General features: G+C 31.9%; 2 protein-coding genes across 2 annotated transcripts in view; both read left to right on the forward strand.

Moving 5' to 3' along the window:
• Window positions 1-21,756, forward strand: part of LOC123665781 — an 86,981-nt gene extending 65,225 nt beyond the window's left edge. The window contains exons 2-4 of the mRNA XM_045600042.1: window positions 12,669-12,806; window positions 13,305-13,441; window positions 21,652-21,756. Of these exons, the coding sequence (XP_045455998.1) occupies window positions 12,669-12,806; window positions 13,305-13,441; window positions 21,652-21,756 (380 nt within the window). The remainder of the gene's footprint in view (window positions 1-12,668; window positions 12,807-13,304; window positions 13,442-21,651) is intronic.
• A 3,489-nt stretch (window positions 21,757-25,245) lies between these two features.
• On the forward strand, window positions 25,246-25,875 carry LOC123665782 (probable nucleoredoxin 3). The gene has a single exon (XM_045600043.1). The coding sequence runs from the start codon at window positions 25,246-25,248 to the stop codon at window positions 25,873-25,875; it is 630 nt and encodes a 209-aa protein (XP_045455999.1).
• Window positions 25,876-27,735: the final 1,860 nt, after the last annotated feature.

Here is a 27,735-nt window from a genome sequence, read left to right on the forward strand (position 1 = left end):
ACCTGACTAACTTGTCTCAGTCCGCTGTTATGCGAAACAACGGACTTGATGTCCTTTATACGATACGATATGTCGTATTGTTGTGCTTTGAAAATAAGTTATAAATATTCTGTTTTTAGTAAGACTATAGCTATAGATAGTAGTATTTGCTGTCAGAAGATTTATTTCAACTTTTATTCTTTTTTAGTAAGAACCTCGAAATTATTTTGATGTCTGGTAAATTTGTTATTTAAGTTTTTACGTTAATATGTTTTCTGTTATTAAACTTCAATTCTTAAATTTTTAATTAGTTAAACAAATTGGAATATATAATATTAATATATATATGATATATGATATAATTATACTATTATTATTATTTAAAACTTGATAAAGTTCTTTAATTAGTAATTTATAAATTTAATTTTTTAGTTATGCTTTATTACGCGTCGTAACGCTGTTTTGGTGATGTAAATACTTAGTTAAAGTTAAACAAAATAATTATATTGTAGCATATTTCACTAACATTATATCACCATTTTATGTTTTTTCTTATAATCTTGACTATACGACTTTTGTTGTAGAGCCAGTATATAGAAATATCAAAACGATATATTTATCGTATCGCAATATGTAAAGTATTTCATAACAAACTGACATTCACAGTGGCTTGCATAAGTATTGCGTTGAAATAATCCGTCAGATGTTTTGTGTAAAGAGCTCGCTGTGAGGAACGCTCATATAATATACAATACATATAATACATTTTTCTTTTAAATATAACTTAAATTAATAATAACCCTTTCAACATCAGAAATATTAATTTTAATCAAATTATTAATCAACTTTACGTCTAAGCTTACAGTAGAATATTAAATGAAAATAAAAAATACATACGTACATATATATATACGAACATAGGAACTTCTTTTTGGAAGTCGACACAAGCGAAGTTATAGTTGCATTTCATTATGTAATATGTTTTTGTATTGTAAACTATGTTCTTAATCGTATCAAATATGTTCCTGTGGTGGGTAAGTTGACCAGAGCTCCTATGAGGGACTGGGGATGGGGTCGGCAACGCGCTTGCGATGCTTCTGGTGTTGCAGGCGTCAATAAGCTACTAACCGCTTACTATCAGGCGGCCCGTATCCTTGTTTACTATTCTTGTAGTTAAAAACAGAAATTACATTTTTAAATTATTATTTTTATTAAAGTCATGTACGATTTATATTATTATATAATTTTATGTATCAATATTATGAAAGATTAGTAAATATCACTGTTTCTCGTGTCACAACGCCCACCTGTCGACTTACCATAAATTAACATAATTATCTTTCGAACTAAATTTTAATGTCACGAGTACAAAAACTATTTTGTTTAACGAGATTTAATTATGTCGAAAATATATTGGTATGCTAATTGTTCTGGTTTTTGCTCTTGTTAAAGGATTTACTACAACATTAATACAGATATTAAATTGTAGCGAGGCCGTAAAGGTTTTTTCTAGTATAATTTATTACAGATGGCAGACTTCGTACCGCTAGATTTTTTTTATATTTTTTTTTAATACAAAATTTCCCTAACAATAACGAAAACACGAAAAAAATGGTGCAATTGTGCAATTCTCTCTCACTATACATATACATAATTATGTATAAAGTCAAAATGTAGCTATTTTGCTTAAAAGAAGTATTTTTATATTTTTAACATAACACATTTACTTTGACATAGATTGAACCGATTTCTATTTGTTTTAACAGAAACAAAATTTGGAGTTTGATTTGTTTAATTCAGTTTACCTCTTTACCCTATAATTTTAGGTAAAGATATTGCATTATGCCTTAAAAAGCTTATTTTATTTACCTGTAAAGGTTTTAAAATTTTACTACATCACATTTCAATAGCAAAGCTGTTAATTATAAAGTGTAAACACGCGCAAATTGACGTATAACGTCTAGTAATAACATGAAAAAGTGAAAAGAAAATTATATAAACGTAGGTACTACAAATTAAAGTTCGAACGTTAAAGCGCCCTTGACTTGAGCCGTTGTCCTTGGAGGTCGTCCGCATCGGTCCACGGTTTGAAAAAACCATAAAAATTCACCATAATACGTCGAGCGCTTCAAGAATACAGAGTAGTTAAACTCAGAGGTATTAATACGAATTTTATAATAAAACCGCCTTTTGTATAGAGTAACTTTGGGTTTTTTTTCCACTCGGTCGTAGCTTGACTCATCATCATCATTACAGCCTATACAGTCCACTGCTGGACATAGGCCTCCACAAGTTTACGCCAAAAATAACGTGAACTCATGTGTTTTGCCTATAGTCACCACGCTGGGCAGGCGGGTTGGTGACCGCAGTAGCTTGACTATAAATGTTTAATTAAAACAAATATAAATTTAATTTTTAAAAAACGATTCTTATCTTATTTATTTTGCAAAAAGTGCTTTGTAACCTATTTGAAGAAAGCTTATTAAATATTATTATATTTTTCTAATACTTTGTAAGAAGGTTCTTACGGAATAACACATTAAAAAAAATTTGCGCTGAAAATTGAAAAATTGCAGAAAATGTAACGATATTTTCAACTTCTCGTGAATATAAAGAGTTTTGTTAGTATTAGTTAATGATAAATAGTTTTATATAAAAGTGCTTTAAACGTCAATAATTATTTTATGAATACAACTCAATGAGAGGGAATCGCGACGTTCATAATTACCCATAATAACATTTATGGTAACTGTTTTAGTCACAGCATGTTGGTTTATAGCCTTAATAATGTACTTGACTGGATGAGAGGATAATTAAAATCAGTCTTCAGGGTTTATAAATAAGGAAGTTATATTTTTTTTTATGTTATTTTACAAACTTAGATTGCGGTTTAGTGATATATTTATAAATTAAAATGTTTTTATTTGCGACTTTGTATTACGTTATCATTTTATCATATGAAATAATTTTAATAGAGTAAATACTACGACGTATGAATAAACACTCTATATATAAAGATTAAAAAAAAATTAATACTACGACGTCGCGTTGGGGCAACGGTCACAGGTTTGTGGCTGTTGCGCTGGCGGTTGCTGGTTCGATCCCCGCACATGACAATCATTTGTATCGGCCATACAGATGTTTGCCATGGTCTGGACGTTTGTTCAGTCCGTATGGGTCTCCCCACCGTGCCTCGGAGAGCACGTTAAGCCATCGATCCCGGTTGTTATCATGTACACTTGATAGTAATCGTTATACTAGTAGGGACTATATCCGCCAACCCGCATTGGAGCAGTGTGGTGGATTAAGCTCTGATTCTTCTCCTGCACGGGGAAAGAGGCCTATGCCCAGCAGTGGGATATTACAGGCTGAAGCGTAAGTAATACTATACACGTTATATATGTCGATATCATTTTATTAGCATTAATATACATCGAGTGTAAATCGAGTTATATCCTTTTCGTGATGTGATCATGGGTATTATCAAAAGAAAAGTGTGTGTACTTGTATGTACCCGCGTAAGAAGTTATACTTCATTGGCTAGCTAACTTTACGTTGCTAACTACTTCGTTGACTAGATAACTTCAGGGTGTCGGTATTTCGTGACGGTGTGCGCGCGCATCGTAAAAATATACTCTCATCATTTTTCTCTTACGCGCCGAAAGAAGTATAACTTCAAAAAGATACATATAAGATACATAGAAGATAGAAGTTGAACCTAGCTCACTTAGATCACGAACAAGATTTTTTTTAACTCATGTTTTACCTCTCGATATATATGCTGCTTTTGGAAGAGTTTTCGTGAGAAGGGATGACGCATCCAAAATCATCTGCATTCAAAATGAGGCTCAAGTACACCAGCTCCTCCAGGATATATGACTGTCTTCAACCACTTATTTGGTATTTTTGTTATTTCACTTTAATAATTTTTCTTGTTTAATTACTTTTAATATAAATTTTGCATATGCTGAATCATTTGTAACTACACTTCACAAATTCACACACTTTTACACAATTATAAAATATATATATACACAAATTTCACTCATATCCAGAATCACAATTACATATAAACAACACCTCAAGACTGTAAAACAACTTAGCTTGTATTTATATATGTACATCGCACAATTGCTATATTTCATACTAAGTATCTACTCTCATAAAAAACATTTATTGAGCACTTTTAAACTAACATCCTCGATCACCTTGTACTTCTATATAAAAAAGCATCTGATAAATATTTACCATTGCAATTTGTTAGTGTGTTACTGTGAGTACATCATAAGTAACTCACTTCATGTACAACCTCAATTCAATGGATAGTCATCTCACTACGCAGGAATTGGACTGCATGCAGGTGGCACACTCTGGTAAATATGACATACAAGATTATTTTAACCATATAAATGGATCTTCACTCAATAATTTCACTGTAATAACACAAAATATAAGAAGCATATATAGAAACTTTGATGACCTACAGGTAACTTTGGCACAAATTCAGTATGAAGCAGACATTTTAATTCTAACAGAAAGTAGAATTAATTTAAATAAACAGCTGCCATTATTAAATAATTATACTTCCTATCAAACAGCTAAACTACAAAATCAAAATGACGGTGTTGTCGCGTATATTAGAAATAATCATCAGGCAATTGTTACCGAACTTGACCTCTCTCATGCAACTGGACTTCAGATAGTGACTGCTGATTGTGTTTTTCTTGGTATTTATCGCTCCCCATCTTCTCCTAACGCTGAAAGTTTCATCAGCTCTCTTGACTCACATCTTGAAACTATCTTACAATACAAAAACGTTTTTGTTATTGGAGACATTAACATAAATTTGATTCCGACCGAGACAGAAAAACCTCAAGAACGCCGTAATAGACACAGTTACCTAAACATGCTTTCCTTGCATGGTCTCCTACCCGGTCATAATCTACCTACGAGAGAGAATGCCTGCCTTGACCATGTTATGTTGAAATTGGATGTAAGTCTTAACCCAGCTTTTGTTGCTGTTATTAACGCTACTATAACTGACCATGATCTCATATTACTCCAATTATCCAATTTTTATACACCTAAGGCTACTAGAAGGTCCAAAATTATTATTGATTATGATAAAGCCCTTCAAACTCTTAAATCTACTGATATAATCTCCCTACAATTACATAATAATCCTGAGGATTATGCAAACTCTCTTATTAGTGTCATAAAATCAAGTATTCAAGCAAATTCTAAATTAATACACTTCAAAAATAAAAACAGGATTTTGAAACCTTGGATAACTTCCGGGGTCTTAAAATGTATTAGGCTTAGAAATAATATGCAGCTAGGGCTTAGAAAAGACCCCCACAATGTAATATTAAAAATTACTTATAAACGTTTTCGAAATTTTTGTACTAATATTATAAATAGGCTAAAGAGGCAATATCACAGTGAACTCATTAACAAATCTGTCAATAACCCAAGAAAATTCTGGACCACGGTAAACGATATTGTTCAATATAAACCTCCTAAGACGAATAACGTGGCTCTTCTAAATTCTAAACCGCAACAAATAGCTTCTGTTAACTTTGTAAATAATTATTTTGTGTCTGTTGGAGCAAATCTGGCTGACATTATTATCAAACAGGCTGGATTATATGGTCATGGCTCTGTTACTCCCTCTTTTTACCATACTCTTCCATCATCTTTCGTATTGCTGGACACTGATGTTGAGGAAGTGCATAGTGTCTTAATGAGTCTTGACTCGGGAAGTGCACCGGGTTGGGATGGGATTGGTACTGCCTTTTTAAAACATGCTAAAGACTTTGTTGTTCCCTGCATATGTCATCTTGCAAACCTTTGTTTTAAAACTGGTGTCTTCCCCAGCGCTCTTAAGAGATCTATTGTTACCCCTGTATACAAGAGTGGAGACCAAACAGATGTGAGCAATTATCGGCCAATTTCCGTCCTTACTTCAATCTCTAAAATCATTGAAAAGTTGCTTAATAACAGATTGGTTAGTTACTTAAATAGATTTGAAATATTATCTAACTCACAATATGGTTTTAGGAAGGGTCTGTCGACCCAAGATGCTATTCTGAAACTGACTTCTATCATAGTGAAGGAGGTTGACTGTGGTAATAAATGCTTGACTGTTTTTCTAGACCTGAGGAAGGCTTTTGACACCGTCTCTTTCCCTATTCTCCTGCAAAGACTGCAGGGTATCGGTGTTAGAGATATTGCGCTTTCCCTTTTTGAAAGTTACCTTCAAGACAGAACCCAGGAGGTAAAAATTGATATTTATCACAGTGATAAAGCCAGAGTCAGCTTCGGCGTCCCCCAGGGAAGTGTCCTCGGTCCAACTCTCTTTTTAATATACATTAACGAATTATGCAATCTTCGAGATGTCGGGGGTACGATAATCTCCTACGCAGATGACACCGCTATTGTCTTCACGGGTAAAACTTGGAATATAGTACATGCTCAGGCTGAGCGAGGCTTAACTAAAATATCTAATTGGCTTAGGGATAACCTACTAACGCTTAATATTCAGAAAACACATTATATCTGTTTCACTCCTTATTCTTCGTCGCAGCCAGACTGCAAATATAAAATCAAAATACACTGCTGCCCAGTACCTGGTGCTTCGATTTGTAACTGTCCACCCATTGAAAAAGTTAAGGAAATGAAATACCTAGGTATCATACTAGACCAACGGCTTAGCTGGTACTCCCACTTGAATTTGCTAATTAATCGAACCAGGAAACTCACGTGGGTTTTCAAGTCCTTGCAACAGGTTATGTCCAATAAACTTAAGAATAAAATTTACTTAGCTCTGGCACAATCAATTTTCACCTACTGCATCTCGATTTGGGGAGGTGCAAACAAAACTTATTTTCTTGATCTGGAGAGAGCGCAGAGATCTCTTATTAAAGTCATGTACTCTAAGCCTTTAAGATTTCCAACTGAATCTCTTTATAGAATTAGTGGTCTTCTATCGGTGAGGAAACTCTATATTCTAAATCTCGTTTTACAGTGCCACAAATCTCTAACTTATGTCAAACCAACCAGTCGAAGAAGAAGGGATATTGTAGTTCCCTCATGCAAAATTAGTACAGCCTTTGCTAGAAGACAATATATTGCCCAGTCCGCCTACGTGTATAACAGAGTCAACAAAATACTTAATATATACCCTATGCAAAGTTATAAATGCAAAGGAAGATTAACTAGATGGTTGCAATCTCTCACTTTTGTGGAGGTTGAAAACCTTATTGCCAAAATCAGTTTATAATATATTTTTTCACTACCGCTGCTATTGGTCACAAGTCATACGACGTACAATGATCCTCTACTTAGCTTTACTTAAAAATCATAGATAAGACTGTGTATTCACACACACACACACACATACCCTCACACACACACACACATATACAGTCACACATACACACACACACACTCACACAGAACACTTACACTTAGTTTAATTTTAAAGTTTAAAATGTTAAAATGCTAAGTGTACTATAGTCTTAGTCGTCCGTAAGGGAGGTAGCGAGTCATTCCCAATACAAGTGTCTCTGACTACTTACTGGGAAGACTCGGTGATGATTTGTACTTAAGATTATAGAAATAAATGATTTTTATTTTATTATTTTTATTTTTTCGATATATATGATGATTTTCGACTTCTATCACTTTTCACAAGAGACACAGAAATATAACAGTCGATACAGTACGATAAAATGAGAATTGTTAGCGCGATTTTTAATTAGGACCAACGAATCAAGTTTTGTGATGTATTTGTCAAATATTGCTGTCTTTCGATATTTAACTACATAATTATTCTAGTTCTTAATTTTGCTCTTTTTTTGTATCTTTATAGTTAAGGCTATCCATTCACAGGCGTAAGTCATATACATACGCTTCCCCACTCATCAGTAGGTGGTAGTTAAACACTTCAAATATTTGATTGTCACTTCAAATACAGTAACTCAAGACGACACGTTAGTATAACCCGTGTCTTTATGAATACCTGATTCAACACACAATGAATCGTACAATCCCGATTTTGTATTTACATATGACAGATATTGAGATGACAATATTTAGCTTTTAATGTCGCTGAAGAGGTGACCCTAGTGCCGCATGTCCGTTAAGAATGACTTGGCAAATTTTCCCTGTGTGTTTATTGCATTCTTTACTATTATAATACTTGGTATGGATTATTTTACTAGCTCTATCAGTTTGGGCAATCTTAAAGAAAATGAACACCTCACACTCAACCGAAGAATTGGAGTAAAATTTAAAGATCACGACGAATCGTAGGCATGGTCTATACAAATATTTGTCATGAGTAGACATCAACCGTATGCGTATTCGTATAAGTCAGTTGTTGCGATCACTGCGCCAATGCGCCAGTATCGAGGCGATTTCGAAACAATAATAATCATATTATAAACAGAAGACAAAACATTTGTCAACGTGAACTGTCATGTTGTTTTAAAATTTATCCCCAATAGGGAAAGGCAAAGGACTATAATCCATACAGCCACGTGAACTGTCAGTTCTAGATGACAATTATGTTAATTTACAAAAAAAAAAAAAAAAAAAAAAAATCGTTAATTAGTAGTTAAGGGTTACAAAGAAAATGTTATATAAAGAACCACATAGATTATTAATATTATGTTATTACGAGTATGTAGTTTAAATTATCTTCTCTAGTTTCTTTACTCTGTATCGGTAAGAGTGCTAGTCTGAACTTTTTGCTCGTCCGGCTAACAGCCGCGTTATACGCCAGACACGCCTCCAGCGCCATCTTGCGTCGAGAGTTGATCTTCTGTTACTTTTTTTTAAATTTAAATTAAAAAGGGAAAACTTTATTATAGTTATATACACATATTTCTTTAATTCGTGTGGTGGATTTTTGGCAATACTAATTTTTGTTATTTATTATTTTTTATTGTTTCTTCATTATATAAAAATGTAGTCATCTATAATTGTAAACTTCTTAATGTCTGAAAATCATTGATTGAAAGAAAAAAATAAAAAGGTAAAACAAGAAAAAATATTCCTAGAATTAAAATTCATCGGAGCTTTGAATCCTTAATCGTAGTATAATGACATAAATATATGTATGTAACCTTTGAAAACTATTTTAAATTTAGTCCGATAGATCCAAATTCTTTCAAGTTTATGTTCTTTAGTATAGATTTGTTATTAAATTTTTAGTACTACTTAAATTGTATAATCTAATAATAAATTATTGAGTAGGTATACAATGCAATTAGAAATAATCCACGATATAATTAATTGCATTTGCTCTTAGCACCATCTAGTGTTGAATAGCGTAAAGTTGTCGAAGACAGTAACCAATTAATATCTATTGCACGTTGTAGCCTCGTACCGTAAAATGGGGTGAATAGACACAACTTTCAACTTCAACACTGATTTTCTTACATATTTTGTATAGAAGCTTATTAATAAAACATTGTTAAATCGTGAGTCGTGTTGTAGTATACCAAATATGAATCCCAAAAATTAGCGAAATCATGTCTATTATTTGTAAATTGAGAAAAAGTAGGTGGTTTTTATTTACCCGGAAACTGGGGTCAAAAGACACGAGAGAAGGGGTGAATAGAGAAAAAACACTAGGGCTGTCAAATTCAACTTTAATTTATTTATTGAAATAATAAGTAAGAACAAAGACAACATAAATGTATGTATATATTTCATAAATCAGTATATATATATAAGATTTTTAGGAACATTTAATTAAATAATTTAGGAATATAATTATGAGCAGTATATTTTACAAGCAAACAAGCTTAAAAAAATAATAAAAATATAAGAATGTTTAATTCTAACATAAACTATAAAATTCTAAAAAAAAAACTATATTTGGTACATTATTTACCAGGGTTTTCTATAAAATGAGATCAAAAATCACAATTGAAAATAAAATTGGGAGCATTGTGATTATAGTAGCAATATAATTCACTTTTGGGGTTTAGTTTTGGAAATTAAATTGGTAACTTGTTATACTACCTATTTAATCTGAATCCATCAGAGCATTTAATATATCATCATCACACCTATAATAAGTGGGCCGCCTAGAAATGGTTTTCGTTGATGCTGTCTCAACAAATGTATTTGACAATGTTTTCTTTAATTCTGCATCGCTCAGAAGAACAATTCTTTAGGATACCTAGTATACTTCTTGCCACGAGGATCTGGTTTATAAATCCTCGGCATGGCGAACGCAATACGATGTAGCGTACCTGTTTATATTTAATTCAAAAAATTTATAATTTAAAATTAAAAATTTAAATTTTATAATTAATTTATATTTAAAAAAAGAGATAACTACTTAAAATGGTTTTCTTATAATTAATTAATATTTATAATATTTTTAAAGCACGTAGGTAGCTAAGTATAATGAACTAGTCTACGATAGACAACCCTAAAAAACGTTTTTCTATTAACCCCTTTCTCGTTTCTATTAACCTCTCACTCGTATCTATTCACCTCTTTCTTCGTGTCTATTGACCCTAAAGGCGTTTCTATTTACCCCTTTCTCGTATCTATTCACCTCGAAATTGCAGAAAAATGCCTGCATCCTGATTTCACAAGAAATAAGAAAGAAATAATTGAATATTAATACTTTACCTTTGTATTCCTAAAAGATTAGAAATTTATCTTTCCAAATAAATCAATTCGCTGGGTGAAATCTTCAAAGAACTCAATATTGAGCAAAACTTTTTGCAAGGTCTAAAATCACTATTCACACACGTTCACTTTAACGGCTTTTTTCTTTAAACCATTAAACTTTACGTAAAATTGTGTGTTGTCAGCATAAAGGAAAAATATTGCCGCGTAATTAATAGAAGAAATAAACCTTCAATAATAAGCTATAGATATTCTAGAGACAAAATAATGAAACTTACAGTTTTGTTTCTATTCACCCCGTGATTTCTATTCACCCCATTTTACGGTAACACTAGCCATAATTAATTACACATTCTGTTACTATTAAATCGAAATAAAACAGTTCCGTTCGAAACATTATTAAAAACGTGGCAACAAGAAATACTTTGTAATATAATAGCGTAGATTAGATGGATTTTCTCATCTTTGTCTCACAATAACAATACACTGACACTAAGCACCTTGCATATAAAGAAACGAATCGTGATTTTGAAAACAATGTAAAACATTTTGAATTCAGTGTCTTGAGACACCTGCTAACGAGTAACTACTAACAAGTTTACATAGGAACTAACTTCGACCTTTGTCGCAAACGTAGTTTGTAGGGTTGGGATAATTGACATAGCTTTTAATTCATAAATAGGTTTATAAATAAAGAATTTTTTGACCAAAATCAACGATCAACTGAAGCATGAATCAACTCCTGGGGGGGGATTGGGGATTGGGTCGGCAACGCGCTTGCGATGCTTCTGGTGTTGCAGGTGTCTATAAGTTACGGTAATCGGTTACCATCAGGTGAGCCGTAAAAGTGAGCTAGTGACATAAAAAAAAAAAAAAAAAACAAATAATAATAATAAATAAAATGTTAGGTGCACGTAAGAGCTCTAAGTAATTGCTCCCTAAAATACATTAAATGATAGTCTGAAAATAAGAAATTATGGAACTTAATTACATCTCATTAAAGTCTATAAAGGATTAAAGACCTATGTTTAACAGTGAACGGAAATGAGCCGGTGATTATAATGATGATGTTTAAGTAAAACGCAGTTTCTAATACATTTTATAAATATTATTAAGTTGTTTAAACGAGTTAATCAGATCAAATAGATATATAAAATCTTTTTTAATAATTTACTTGGTTGAATAAGGCACTAGGTTTTTAGGCAGACAGATCACAGAAACGCAACAGTAATTGTAAATTTGTGAAACTGCGTGAACCGTCTTATAATATTTGTAAAGTTTTAATTAGAACCCACTTATTGCAATACGCGTATACAATTCATAACTATTTAATTTTACTTTACTAGCGTGTTAAATAACAGGACCCCGTGACACTTCCTAAACTTTACGCGCATCCTGTCCTCCACATTTTTGTATCGTATACTGTCGAAAATATTTTGTCATTTTTGTAAAATAATATTTTTAGAAGGTAATTTCCCAAATATCAATAATATCTCCGTCGTATACGTAGACTAAATATAGGTATCTGATGTGTCTTATTGTTAGACGTATCAAACTACCAATAATAAGTTAGCAAACCGACCGTTAAAATAAATTCCTTACTTTTTATTCTAGAAATTATTTTTAATGTCAAAGTATATATTAAGTTATCGACCCGTGTAATACCCGGCGATCATTCTAGGAAACTCAAGGGACCCATTGTTTAGCTCCATCATCCAACTCTTTTTTGCGAGGAGAAAGTTGATTGATCTTCGTTGTTATGTGGGTGTTTTAATTGTATATTAGATATGCATATTTTTTAAGGATAATATATCTATATTATACATCAGAAAACTTAGGGTACATAATATCAAAATTCATCCGAAGAGCTATACGTGTAAAATGTCGCCTTAATTTGTAATCGTATAAATAAATATTGCACTGTTATAGCCTTACAAGCCCACTTTTGAGGTTAGAATTTTAAAGAAAAAAAAATAATTTTAAGAAAATTTTAATTATTAAATAAAAAAATAAAACATAAATTTATTTCGTAGGTTGGTTTTCCGCCTGTGGTTGTCGCGGCGGTGCTCTAGCGACGGCTCGGGGCTCCATCGCGGCCCTCCTGCGCAGTCGGGCCTTCGCCCTCGTCTCCCCCCGTGCCATCTCCGCTTACCGAGCGAGACCTGCATCTGGTAAAAACGATTTCGTATGAGACAACATACACTTAAACGTCTTTGCACCCTTTAATTACCTACACCTCATCACTTAGGAGAGAAGTAAAAAAAAAACCGTTTTTTTTTTGTTCTTTTGAATTTATAACATTTGAACACATTTACATATTTTGAATACGAGATAATATTCATAAAAAATGTGATAATAGCTAAGAAGCGATTATACTGCTCTTTATATCCTTAACTCGCAGGAAAACGTACGTTAATTTAACGCTCTTTCAATTAAAACTATGGATTTATTTGGTACAAAACTTATGTAAGTATTAATACTTATGTAAGTATTAATACTTATGTATATCAATGCTTACATATGTATAGGTATATAAGATCCTATACGTGTATATGTATGTATGTGTACATATAGTTTAAAACGTTGACATATATATGCTTATTCCTTTAATAACCAAAGAAATGACAACTTGTAAGAAATTGAGTTTGAAATAAAATTGTATTTCTTAGAGAACGGCCGGGTAGGCGCGCAGTACGAGCGCGCGGCGGCGCGGCCGGGCACGCCACTGCGACTCGCTGGTGTGTTCGCGGACGGCAGCAAGGCGAAGGCACCTAAGTACGCTCAGCTCATCGACCCACAGGGAAATGTAAGTACTATTTACACAGCACGTATCCATTCAACCCTTTGACATGGGGAAAGCGACCTACGCCCAGCAGTACGATGTTACGAACGGAATCAATCATTCCATTAAAAATTAAAATTACAATCAAATAAAGCTTTAAATTCACTTTAGAATCACTATTTAAGAAAATAAAATTATATTTGTTTTAATGTATTAATTAATTATATTTAAAGTGAAGCTACAGCCTTACAGCATAGACGTACCTAAGCTTTATACGTGCCATAATTATTATACATTTCAAGCAAAAATAAGATGTATGTACGTTAAGCGCGGTTTTACTTATATTTAATAAATTTTTTGCTTCTCTACTTTTGGGTTATGTAATATATAACGATAACAAAATTATATCTGTACTTCTCTAGGACTAGGAGTATATAGCCTTTGGCATAAACATTTCCTTCCTTTTTTCACCTTGTATTCTAGGTATACACTACACTTCCGGTAGTTTAATTCGAGTTGGTTTTCGACACCAATATCTATACATATGTGGTAAACATTTACATCTCTGTTTCATTATGATTCTATGCATTTTTAACCGACTTCCAAAAAAGGAGGAGGTTCTCAATTCGACTGTATTTTTTTTTATGTATGTTACATCAGAACTTTTGACTGGGTGGAGCGATTTCGACAAATTTTCTTTTAATCGAAAGGTGGTGTGTGCCAATTGGTCCCATTTAAATTTATTTGAGATCTAACAACTACTTTTCGAGCTATATCTAATAATGCGTTATTATTACTTGACGCTTTTTTCGTCGACCTACGTTGTATTATACCGCATAACTTTCTACTGGATGTACCGATTTTGATAATTCTTTTTTTGTTGGAAAGGAGATATCCCTAGTTTGGTATCATGATAAGGAAACCAGGATCTGATGATGGGATCCCAGAGAAATTGATGGAAATTCTTGAAAATCCGCAATAACTTTTTACTGGGTGTACCGATTTTGATAATTCTTTTTTTGTTGGAAAGAAGATATCCTTAGTTTAGTACCATGATAAGGAAATCAGGATCTGATAATGGGATCCCAGAGAAATCGAAGGAACTTCTTGAAAATCCTCAATAACTTTTTACTGGGTGTACCGATTTTGATAATTTTTAATTTAATCGAAAGCTGATGTTTGTCATGTGGTCACATATAAATTTCATTGAGATCTGATAACTACTTTTTGAGTAATCTTTGATGACGCGCAGTTACTTGAGTATTTTTTCGTCGATCTACGTTGTATTACTCGTCGATGTAATTGAAGTCGGTTTTTTTTCGTTTGCGAGCAAACGAAAAAAAATATTTATAAACAACGACCTAACAAAAAATATTTTTCAAATCTTAAGATTACCTCCATCAATAAACTAGTAGGTAATATTTTAAAAAAAATTACCATTCATCTTTTCCCCTTAAAAATAAAATAAGAAAACGTAGACACGACTCTAAAGAATCCTACCAATCAGCAGTAAACTTTCGTGATAGACTGTACTCATTATCCCGTACCATAGTAGGAGAGAACCTTTGGACAAAACCAGGACATTTATTGACTGTAACTAAATATATTTACGTTATGTTTTCGTCATAATAAATATTTTGAAGCAGTCAAGAATTTAACATGCGAATGCATGTAGTTCAATACAGCATAAAATGCGTTAAGTTAATACTGAGAGCGACCAATTAGAATTCTTTGTGCCGTTTGTGTTAAGCAAATTTATGTTTAATATATAAAGAGAGAATGAAGAATGGGTGCAGTGAATACTATAAAATTAAGATTAAAGTTTCTTGTATTGAAAACAATGTGCTTAAATTAAATTTTACTACAACGAGACTAGAGGTTATTTTGAGTACCCATTATTCATTACCCATTGATTCCATGGTACATTGTTACATATGATTATCTTCCAAAGACTTGAAGGAGTTTTCACTAGGCCGTAACTAATAACAAGACAAAATAATAAGTGACTAATTAATAGCTATTTTTTAGTTTAGTATTGCAGTAAATATGTTTGAAAAATTCGGCATAATAATCATAGAAATACTAGATCGTTCAATAAGTCCCGAGCTAACCTGGAAATGGCGCATATATTAAAAACCCTTTTGATTTTTAAAAAGTACTGGCTATCAATACAAGAATAAGTGTCAAATTTTTAAAAATGAAACAATAAAATTATTGATTTTGAAACATTTAAGTGACGCTACGGTTGTAATTTCGATACAATGGAAAAAAACAAGTTTCGCGTGTTGATAAAACATTGCTTTTTAATGGGAAAAAAATACCGTTGAAGCACAGCAATGGCGTATAAAATGTTATGCAGGATCAGCTCCCTCTAAAGCAACCATTTGTCGGTGGTATGCCGACATCAAACGCGGTCGCATGGACACCAATGATGGGGAACGCTCAGGTCGTCCAAATGAAGCAGTGACTCAACAAAATATTAACCAAGTCCTCAAAATCGTATTGGAAGATCGGAAGGTAAAAGTGCGAGAGATAGCCGAGATAGTGAAGATTTCAGCTGGTAGTGTTTTCACTATTTTACATAAAAATTTGGCCATGAAAAAGCTTTTTTCTAAGTGGGTGCCGCGTTTGCTTACAACTAATCAAAAGGAACAACGTATCTATGATTCAGAGCGATGTTTGGCGCTGATGAATCATAATAAAAAGGATTTTTTACGTCGGTATGTAACAATGGATGAAACCTGGATATACCATTTCACTCCGGAATCCAATCGGCAGGCAGCGGAGTGGAGAGCGGCTGGTGAAAGCCGCCCGAAGCGTCCAAAGACTCAGAAATCGGCCGGTAAGGTTATGGCGTCTATATTTTGGGATGCGCATGGAATACTTTTCATCGACTACCTTGAAAAGGGGCAAAATATAAATAGTGACTATTACATGTGCTTATTGGAGCGATTGAAGTACGAAATTGCGGATAAACGGCCTCACATGAACAAAAAGAAATTGGTGTTTCACCAGGACAACGCGCCTTTGTCACAAGTCCGTGAGAACGATGGCCAAAATTAACGAATTGGGCTTCGAATTGCTTCCTCATCCCCCTTATTCGCCAGACTTGGCCCCCAGCGATTACTGGCTGTTTGCAGACCTCAAAAAAATGCTTCAGGGTAAGAAATTTGACTCAAATAGTGAAGTTATCGCAGCAACGGAGGCTTATTTTGAAGCCAAAGACAAATCGTTCTACACACATGGGATAGAAAAGTTAGAAAAGCGTTGGAGGGACTGTATCGCTCTTGGAGGAGACTATGTTGATGAATAAAAATTAATTTTATAAAAAAGACCTTTTTTTAGTACTTAGTCTCGGGACTTATTGAACCACGTGTTAAATATAAAAGAGTTGTAAAAAACTGTAAAAAGTTAGTTTCGAAATACGTCCCAAGCAAGGTTTTATTTATACCTATAACTTGTACGAGATCTTATTCTATCTTCTAGCTGCTTAACTTTTAGTCTTAGAGGAAAAGTTACCCCATAAAAATATTCACAAAAAAAAAATCAATCTTATTTGTACACGTTTTCTCCAATATCGTAGTAACCAATCACAAATTCTGAATTAGAAATTGACACGCCTTGTAATAAAATGTATTCTGCTTATTTTTCTTTAGGATTAATGGCTACCAATATAAAAATTTATATTAGAAGTGGTCGAATGTCACTTTCTCTTTGAATTCAATTGTATATTCAATAACAAATTAAATTAATAAAGAAAATAATTTAAAATTTCTCGATTATCTTAATCTTATAGCAAAATATTTTATGCCCCAACAAGATTACTTGTAAAAGTGTAATATTGTTATTACGAGAACGTGCTGCCCCAGGCGGGGTAGAATAAAACAAAGAAATGTGTTTCTATCAAGTATGAACACGGCGTGGTACACGAGATGCACTTTATTACTGAAATAATATCGATTAATCAACTGCATCACGAAAACGTCGAACAATGAAAAGTGAAAAAATCGATTCGCTAATATAGGTTCTCGATTATTATTCGATATATCGATGTTAAACTATAAGACTACATATATTTTAAATTATAGGGTATTGTTCGGTGTTTAGTTTTTTTTTTTACATTGTAATGTTAGGTAGATAAGGCTGTATGGCTTTAGATCCACATTTTGCGTTATATATTCTGTTTGGTTGTGTATTGAAGTATAAATAAATAAATAAAGTTTGATATGGGGTTTTCCTGTTTGATTTTGTAACAACTGCCTGTGAGACTTCATTATATTCTGTTTTACCTTTTTTATAATAGCTTTATGATGAAATTATGTAAGAAATAGGAAGTACAACTCTTATAAATGTATTAATTTCACATTTAAATAATCGGTAAAAAAAATTGTACGTTAAACGAAGTCATTATTATATGCATTTTAACTTATGTAAGCAGCATAAAATTTACATATAACGTATATCGAAAAACCCATTACACTAGTCGTAACCATATAAGCAGTGTTTTATGTAAAGGCTTCATTATTATAAAATAGCATTACACGAGGCCGGCCGCCATTTACAATGAAATTAAAAAGAAATACATCCTTACACTCGAAAGAACATTAAGCGCTCTTTGTCTATTTTCCTTCGACAACCCATAGTAACGCACAGCAGGACTTCGATAGTAAAGATCTAGCAAACTTAACATCGTACTTGGTCCGACGAAAACAAACTCTATTTTATTAGCAACAAGAACGAAACCCACGGCAAAATGAAGTAAAGAATTCGTTTCACAGCAAACTTATTTGAACATTTCAAAACATTAAAAAGATCTTTATGGCTATTGTTATAGGGGTGATGGCGTGTGTAAGGATAACGTTTGTACATTTCTGCAGTGTGAGGGCAGTGTCCTCGGTGAACCGTGTTGCTAAGACGATGGAATAGGGCTGTCACGTTTTTTTTATATTTTTTGTTTGAAGAGAAAATAAGCATATTAGGGAAATTCTAAATAAAATAAATTTCTTACTATATGTATATAAATTTAGCAACCCTTGAAAATGTATTATAGCTTACTCTTACTGCCATTTTTTGTGAGTTTTTAAAAAGACATTGTTATCAAAGATGTTTAATAACAGTCCTATATATAACGCATGCGATAAATAAAGAATTTCGCATTATGTTTACGGTATAATGAGCTTAATTATGTAAGAGTAAGGTCGTGGGCACATTGCACGCGCCGGCGAAATATATTATTATTACTGCAAAGTATTTGCTTTGCGCATTTATATTATTGTATGAGTAATAGTCGTGCTCGGTTTGTGCTTCTTTACGCTATGGATAGTTTTGCTGTTATATCTTAATATTTACTTTGGTTTTGAAAATACTAGCAGTCCTAGCGGTTATGCTTCGAACATTAATATTTATCCGATTTGGTGACATATATAGCATTTAATTGTGTTATACCCAATACCCGCGCATAATAAACTGTTTGACGTTTATAATTGTGTTACTAAGTATATGCAGTACGAATCTTAAATTAGCGCACTTAGAGATCAAATTTATTAACCCAACCTGCAATAATATAAACTTCAATGAAAAAAAAATGTTTTAAGTTATAGACGAGACTATCCTTACTAAGGGCCTACTGCCATATAAACTTTATTCTAACAAAGAAGAATTATAAACAATCAAACAAATTAAAGAACCCTAATTTCACCTATCAAATCAATCGTCACAAGCTAGTGCGGTTCATTAAGCCTCGATCGGTTCCAACAATGTGCCCTAGGTCTAGCTCCGTCTAGACCGCCGCGAGCTATCCTCAAAGCGCACGACGCGAAGACGAATGGTAAGAAATGATAATGGCATCCGTAAGTGACTCGTTGTCATGAATTAGCTCTTAGTTGTAACATACCATGGTGCTTTTATGGACATTTGTCTTATATTTTTGTTTGAAACTCCCTGACATTAAAACCGATATAAAATCAGGCCTATTTAAGTACTTATATTGATGTTTTAAAAATGATCTAGCAACAGTTAGTTAAAACGATAAAAAATTATAGTGACAAATAGCATTTTCTTCACATTTCTTATTGTAGTGTCTCAATCTTTATTAACACCTTTTCACATTGAATAAAAAAAATCTATATTAATTCTTCAAAACTTTTGGTTATTCTTAGATAAGTAATTCCAGCACTGAGGTAGGGCACAACAAAAATTATTTTGCTCAAAATCTAGAGCGAAACCTAGAGCAGCTGGACTGGAATGTACCTCGACCATACAGAAGATTAGCCAAAAGAAGTAGTGTCATTTTTCATTTGTGAGTAAGAAATAGAGCTTTTTAGAGTTGGCAACACTGGTGGCAAGCAATCAGACGGGACTTTACGCTTGCTTGCCTGAGCGGTATAAAAAAACTTAAAGCATTTCGTTAGCTACTCTCATCCTAAGTATAAACTTTATTATTAAAACATAATTTAAATTATAGTTAGGTTAATAACTTACATACTATAACTGTAAAAATAAAATAACTTAATAGAATTACGAGGCTTGTAAAAATTACCGCTGTAATAAGATTTGTCTTGTAAACCACGCACGCGCCGGCGCGGCGTCTTACAAAGGTTTACGGTCAATTAAATAACTATTTATTGTGAGTGAAATTAGTTATAATTAATTGTGTCATTTAGAAGCTAATAGTGTGCAGTTAGACAGTTTTATTAGGTGTGACAAAAATATGAAAAGTGGTGCATTTTAAAATGGCCTAACCGATTTATTCAAAGGTCGTAACTGTCGTTTAAAAAAGTTATAGAGGAAATTTCAAAAAACGAATAAAGAAAAAAGGGTTGATACAAGATATTTATCAATTTCCGTAATTTTGAATTGATTATAGCATTGATTTTTGAAATTTTGCAAGTGATGGCTATACTGCCACCTGCATAACACTTACAACTTGCGATTCTGTAATTTTTAATAAAACTAAAAAAGCAAAATACTACAAAATATAAACATATAATTATCTGTTGTATATTCCATACAGCTACAAACTTCACAGTAGTAAAAAAATACAAAAAAAAAACCATCTAGAAATTGCAATACCCACTTACAACGTTCTTGTGACTCGTGTCAGTGACCCTAATTGAAGTTTACAAAAACACTGACCCACAATGCCATCGAGACGTAATTTATATATATAAAAAAAAGAAAACGAACATACTGCCTTAACTAATATCTAATTTTGCCTAGAGAAACCAAACTTGGTAAACGTCAATTTTGTAATTTTGCAATTATATGAGCGTCCGTTACTGTAACCGTACATTTCCGATTTTATCGGCCGATAATATCGTTGTCTTCCTATTGTGTGTAAGAATGTAGAATGAAGGTGAAGGAAGTTGAATTTTGATGGTGAGAATCATGTGGTCATTTTTGATCTCTGCGACAATTCTCTTCTCTAAATCATACCTTGGGTTTTACTAAGCGTGCGTATAGTCCGTATTTGTAAGATTGCCGATTTTTACACACTTTGTTATCAGCTTTCTGACTACTTTTAAAGTACATATTATATATTTTTGAAGAAAACTCTCATCAGCAGTAATTTTTATTATAGTTTAAAATAATAATTAGATTTAATAGATTCATGTACTATCACTACATTAATAATAATACATTTTATTGTACACCAAAAACAGAAATGATACATAGCAAAGAAAGAAAAATATTAACAAAATATTCATTAGGTACAAATCAGTACAGGCGGCCTTATCGCTAAAATGCGATCTCTTCCAGGCATACTTAGGGTTAAGGAAATAGTCTAGCGTCAGCATAGGTGTACAAGTTACAACAAAATTATTATAAATATTCAAATAATTAAATATATACATACATTGATAATGAGACCAAGGATGAACAAATATTTATAAAAACATTAATAATGGGTCCGTATGGTCTTAAGGTCTATTGTGTAATTAAATTTGTCAACGTAAATTAAACTCATTTTGATATTTCGTTTCAGTTTAAAATTAATCTTATACTCGTCTCTTTATATCGAATAACATAACAATGTTCGTCGAATATTTTATCAATTAAATTACCAATACCCAAACGCATACTTACGAAATTTCTGCTAAAGTGCTCGAATTTCGTTTAAATTGTTAATAATCATTAGGACTTTCCGAGAAACTTCTTATATTTTTCGTGGGCGTGGGCGATGGAATCACCTGACCCTTAAAACTAACTTGTATAAACTCATCCGACCTTTCAAGGGCGCCACGGGACACGCAAGGTCATCGACGCCAGGGGTTTGTAGAATAAATAAGAACACAAATAAAAGAGTTAAAAATAGTATTAAAATAGCTGGTGATGACTAATTTCATTTTTTATTTTAATTTACTTAATAGACTACCAAACATTAAGATACAACTCATTTATAATAAAATATAATATATATCTAAAAGTACAAAATTTATGTTATATATTATGATAACAGGCAATCAAAGCATGTTTAATAAAAGTAATTTGTTCTTTACGTTGAAATTTAATACAAATAATAGAAATTGAAGTAATCAATATCAATCTAATATATCAAATTGTCGTGTCGCGGTGTTTGTAGTTAAACTCCTCCGAAACGGCTTGACCGATTCTCATGAAATTTTGTGTGCATATTGGGTAGGTCTGAGAATCGAACAACATCTATTTTTCATCATCCTAAATGTTAAGGGTAGTCCAACCCTAGACTTTTTTTTTAATTTTTAGATAAATTATTTATTTTTAATTTTTTTATGATACAACATTAAAAATACATACAACCCTAAATTTTTAATCCTCTACGATCAACCCCTTTTTTTAAATAGCGTTTAGCGGCAAGACAACATTTTTCGAGTCAGCTAGTACAGACATAAAATTAAAACGATGAACATTGAACAATAACATAAATATAATATTAAACATTAATTATTCGGTAACTAAAATCTTCAACGCAGCTTAATTAAAATCATCGTTTAACTAAACGTTGTGATAGTCAATCATTTTTTATAATTTATTTTTAATTTATCCTAAAAAAATATATATACTTAGGTACAAACAAATGAGATAATTGTGCTTATTCCATTTCAGACCCGCAACATTGTAAAAGTCAATTATAAAGACATTTAAAGTATTAAATTGCTCAATAACATCTCGACCGTCTGTTATTACACGTTCTGCCCCTTAATTACGTCTGATGGGGCATAAAAAAATATTTTTATTATAATATAACGGTGAATAAGCGATAAGCTTTGTCTGGTACATACTAGTTGTATTAATAATATAAATTTCTTGTTTGCTACTGGAATTTAGTGATTGTATTCTTCACTCGCAAAAAGGCACTAAAGTTTTAAAAATTAATACAATACTACAAATACACCAGCATATTTGTCCTTACATCACAATATTTTTTTTTAAATATTAATGATGTCATTGAACTCTGATATACATATATGTCGATCTAGATCACATGGTAGAACAAAAATAATAATTGGGATAATTTTTGGAAGGCACAAGGATATTTACAGTTATAATATGGTTGAGTTTGTTTCTCCGTTTTAACCGACTTCCAAAAAAGGAGGAGGTTCTCAATTCGACTGTGTTTTTTTTAATGTATGTTACTTCAGAACTTTTGACTGGGTGGAGCGATTTCGACAAATTTTCTTTTAATCGAAAGATAGTGTGTGTCATTTGGTCCCATTTAAATTTATATGACATCTAATAATAACTTTTCGAGTTATATCTAATAATGCGTTTTTACTTGACGCTTTTTTCGTCGATCTACATTGTATTATACCGCATAAATGTTTACTGGATGTACCGATTTTGATAATTTTTTTTTTGTTGGAAAGGGAATATCCCTAGTTTAGTACCATGATAAGGAAACTAGGATCGGATGATGGGATCCCAGAGAAATCAAGGGAAACTCTCGAAAATCCGCAATAACTTTTTACTGGGTGTACCGATTTTGATAATTTTTAATTTAATCAAAAGCTGATGTTTATCATGTGGTCACATATAAATTTTATCGAGATCTGATAACTACTTTTTGAGTAATCTTTGATAACGCGTAGTTACTTGACTATTTTTTCGTCGATCTACGTTGTATTACTCGTGGATGTAATTGAAGTCGGTTTTTTTTCGTTTGCGAGCAAACACAATTATGTATGATACGACCTATTATAGCTTAATAGAAAAATATTTTTACGTGTATATAATTATGAGTATCTTTAAACATATGTATATAGCAGTGCTATAGACTAAAAAAAACTTATTGTGAAGTGTCTAAATATTAGTTTTTGTATTATTTCCTATTATTTTAAAATAATTAGTAAGTAGTAAACTCTATTTTAGAAAGTATGTAAAAATTGAGCGGATATTAGGTTTCTCACCTTTCAAACGAATAGGATATTTTTTTTAGTTTTATGAGATGAATAAGTGATATTTTAATTGAATAAAAATGTTACATATTTTGATATACGAGTGTGCATGTAAATATATATACGTATTATATAAATACAACCTACTATAGGGTAGACATATGAAGTTAAGTTCTTCTTTTCATTGTAACAGTCGTATCGCGGTGTTATATGGCCTAATTCAACGAATATACCTACTACTAATATCAAAAAATAAAAAATAAATAAACGGGTAAACTGTATAGCTTCGTTACGTCAACTGTGCTACGAGCAAATGCCGCTTATAATTTATTATTATTATTATTATTACTAGTTGTTAATAGATAATTAAAGAGTTATTTTATTTCAGTGCCTTTAATGTATAATAATGTAAATCAAGGCTGTTTTCACACAATATCGAATAAGTATGGACGGTTAGTACAAACCTATTGATAAGAGCTGTATTTCAAACTAAACCCGTGAGGAAATTTATAATTAAATGCACCTAATTAACTCTATTGAATTATTTATGTATGTTCATCACAGCGCACAGTCGTGATCGATATTAATATTTTATTTGTACTTATCGTTAGAAATGTTTAAGAGGAAATCGACTTGCTCGTAAAACAATGCCATCTGTATGTAAAAATACTAACTAATTACGACCTAATTCCCTTTCGTTATTGAGTTCAAAATCTTAAAACAAAGGACGTTGCATTTATATTCTGTGACAGTTTTTACAGTCACGTTTCGACCACGGTCAATGTGGTATAGTTATACGGTTCTACCCTTCGACAATTTACAAGCATTGCACGAATGTACTTACAAACTTTAATAAGACCTTTCATTTATGAATGTCACACAAATATTAACCTTAACACAAAGTAAAAAGGTTTGGATACAAATTTCATGCTGCAAAGTTAATTTCGCATAAAAACTGTGACCGACATTAATTTGCAGTTTCGAGTAATAAATGTCATTAGATATTCGTCTTTATTTCTCAGTAATAGGAGTTCAGATCTTTTTTCGGAAATCTGTATAAGTGGTCATCGTTTTAGTCAACTTTGAACCACATTAGGAAGGCGGGTATTCACAAGGTACTGTCACATTTTGAATGTTCCGTTATGCAGACTAGATTTAAAAAAAAAAAGTTTATTTTATAACCTTATATATAGTTCTATCGTTGCACGAATTGGAGGTGAAAACGAAATTAAAAAATAATTTAAAAAAAAACATCTATGGATCAAGTATAAAACCTTATTTTTGGTAATTGTCATCGTATTAATCAAATACACTTAAAACTGTCGTGAATTTCAGTGATCTAATAGCGATAACTTCTGATTGTAAACTTTGTTATTGAAGGAGTTGGTGTTTTATAGATATGTAATACCAAAAATACCTACAGTTACCTTAGATAAATTTCTTATACATAAATCAATGGAACCAATGGATTTCCAGCTTATGCCGTACAAATGGCTTAACGAAGCGGCAATCTTCAACAAAAACAACGAAAAGATACCGATCGAGTGGCTCGAGACGAACGCGGACGTAATCGCCCTTCTCTTCACAACCTACGGCGTAGACAAGGATGGAATCATCGAGAAATTCTATGAAATATATGAAAACGTCAAGTTCGTGAACCTTCCTATCGAAGTTATCTTCGTAACGATGGACGAGACGGAACAAGACTTCGATCGTGCATACGAGAGCCAAGCGAATTGGTTTACTCTTAAATTTTCTGATCCCCTGGTACCTGTGCTCAAATATATGTACGAAATCACGTGTGTTCCTAGTTTGGTCGTGATAAAATTTGATGGTACCATCATAACTAAGCATGGAATTGTGGATCTAGAGACATATGGAAAAAATGCTGTGATCACTTGGGTTTCCAGAACCACGGCCATTAAAAGTCACAGAAAGTTAAGCAAGGAACTTAATATGTATGGTGATAAGTGGAAGTACATGAACCTAGTTCCCAATGCGACTTCTAAGCCTGAAATATTGTTAAAGAAAAAATATCAACGAAAATTTAGTAACATAGATGATGGAATTTCAAAACCTACATAATTTTTATCTTCTTCGTATGTAGTTAACTGATCGTTTCATGTTTGTAAAACTGCGGAAAAGTTTTACGAAATTGTAAATTACACTGAAGTCTGCAAAGAAGATATCGTTTTGATTTTGTTTCTAATTACACAGACCATATTTCCGAATTTTAATTATAATATTAATTTATTATAGTTACAGTCTAGCAATGACTGGCACAGTTTTTTTCTCAAGATAAATATCGATACTTTTTATGTTACTAGCCTATGGTGTCAATATTTAATACTCCTTCATAAACTAGCATGTTTATCATCATCTTCTCCAGTACAAGTCCTTAAATCAGGTTAAAATTTGAGATTAGTTTTGTACTATTAATTTAACTATTTAATGTTATTTTTGTAGTTATAAGAGTTACTAATAATAATTATCATCATATAATTATCTACCTAATTGTGTAAAATTAGGTCGTTTATGTAGTGCATAAAATAAAATAAAAACATGACATTCAATTAAAAGCTGTCATAATATTGTGCTAGAACCACAGCAGATAAATAAATGCCATGACAGCTAGTGTATACAGGGTCTACTTTTCTAAATTTTTTGCAATATGAAACCTGTTAGGGTTGGCGGCTAATTTTCGGCATTTGAATAATTCGATTTATTTATAATTTATATATTTATAGTATAAAAATGATACTTGTTACATCTAATTATAGAAATTTATAATTCGATTTATTTATTAATCCACAAAACAGGCTTTTTGCGAATAATTGACGTCGTTCAGGTAGAATAAAAAAAAAAAAAACGGGTAAGGAAACATAAAAATGGACAAAAAAAAGAAAAAGATTTTAAAACTTGTTTTTTCTTCGTATAATTTTTTGCAGTGCTTAGTAAATATAAATATACATAATATCATCTGGTACATTATATGTTTATTGAAGGGAGCTTTAAGCTTCTATATTGGCTAACTCCAACTTTTCCAACTAACAAATTATTTTAAAAAAATCTAATGGCTGTTACAACAGCCTACCCTACACATTGAAAGATGTATTAAGTAATGAACTTGTATTCGCATCAGATAAACGCTTACACCATTGTATGTAGTATTTGGGTTATACCAAACTCGTTGGTGAACAAGTGCTTCGACGCCTCTGATCTTGATACATTTTGAGATACACGAGTAAATTTTGAAACTATACCCTGTTAAAATGGATGATTAATTATTTACGTATATAAGCAATAGAGACAGGCTGTGGTCAGTTGTTTCTTAATAGAGAAAAAACAATATCCTCTTAGAAAAAAGATTGCGCATGTGTAAAAGTATTTCGTGTTTTTTTATACTTTATAATAAAATTATTTTATAAATACACTATGTAATGTTAAACATTATTTGTCGATCAATAAATATAAGCTTTATAATATTCATACAGAAGTGCTATATGAAAATATATTTAAAGCGATAAATGCGACTTCACTAGATGTCGTTGTGCGTAAAAATGATAGTTCCTGTTGTCTCTAGCACTTCATTTTGTTAAGTAAAGGATTAATCAATTTTGATCGTCGCTAAATTTTCCGGAGCTCGTGTCTCGAACTGATTACACCGTGATATCGTAATGGTTAAATATTTCTTTTGAATCTGCTTTCAAATGGATATTAAATTTTATATACTAAACTATATAGGTATTATGCTGTAGGTATAGGCCATGCAATATAGCAGTGTTTTTCAAACTTTTCGAATATTGTATCTCTTTTTAAGTTGTAAAGTTTTAGCGATTCTTGAAGATTTTAAGTTAAAATCTGAAACTGATCTCAGTCAGTAATTTTATAGTTTTATGAACCGGAAGTTAATAAGAGCCTTGTCAATGTGTTTTTGTAAGCATT

Source organism: Melitaea cinxia, chromosome 24, assembly GCF_905220565.1.
Source record: "Melitaea cinxia chromosome 24, ilMelCinx1.1, whole genome shotgun sequence".
NCBI lineage: Eukaryota > Metazoa > Arthropoda > Insecta > Lepidoptera > Nymphalidae > Melitaea > Melitaea cinxia.

Bases quoted from the DNA above. Each gene is read 5' to 3' on its own strand.
- LOC123665782 (XM_045600043.1), top strand. From the start codon at position 25,246: ATGGAACCAATGGATTTCCAGCTTATGCCGTACAAATGGCTTAACGAA.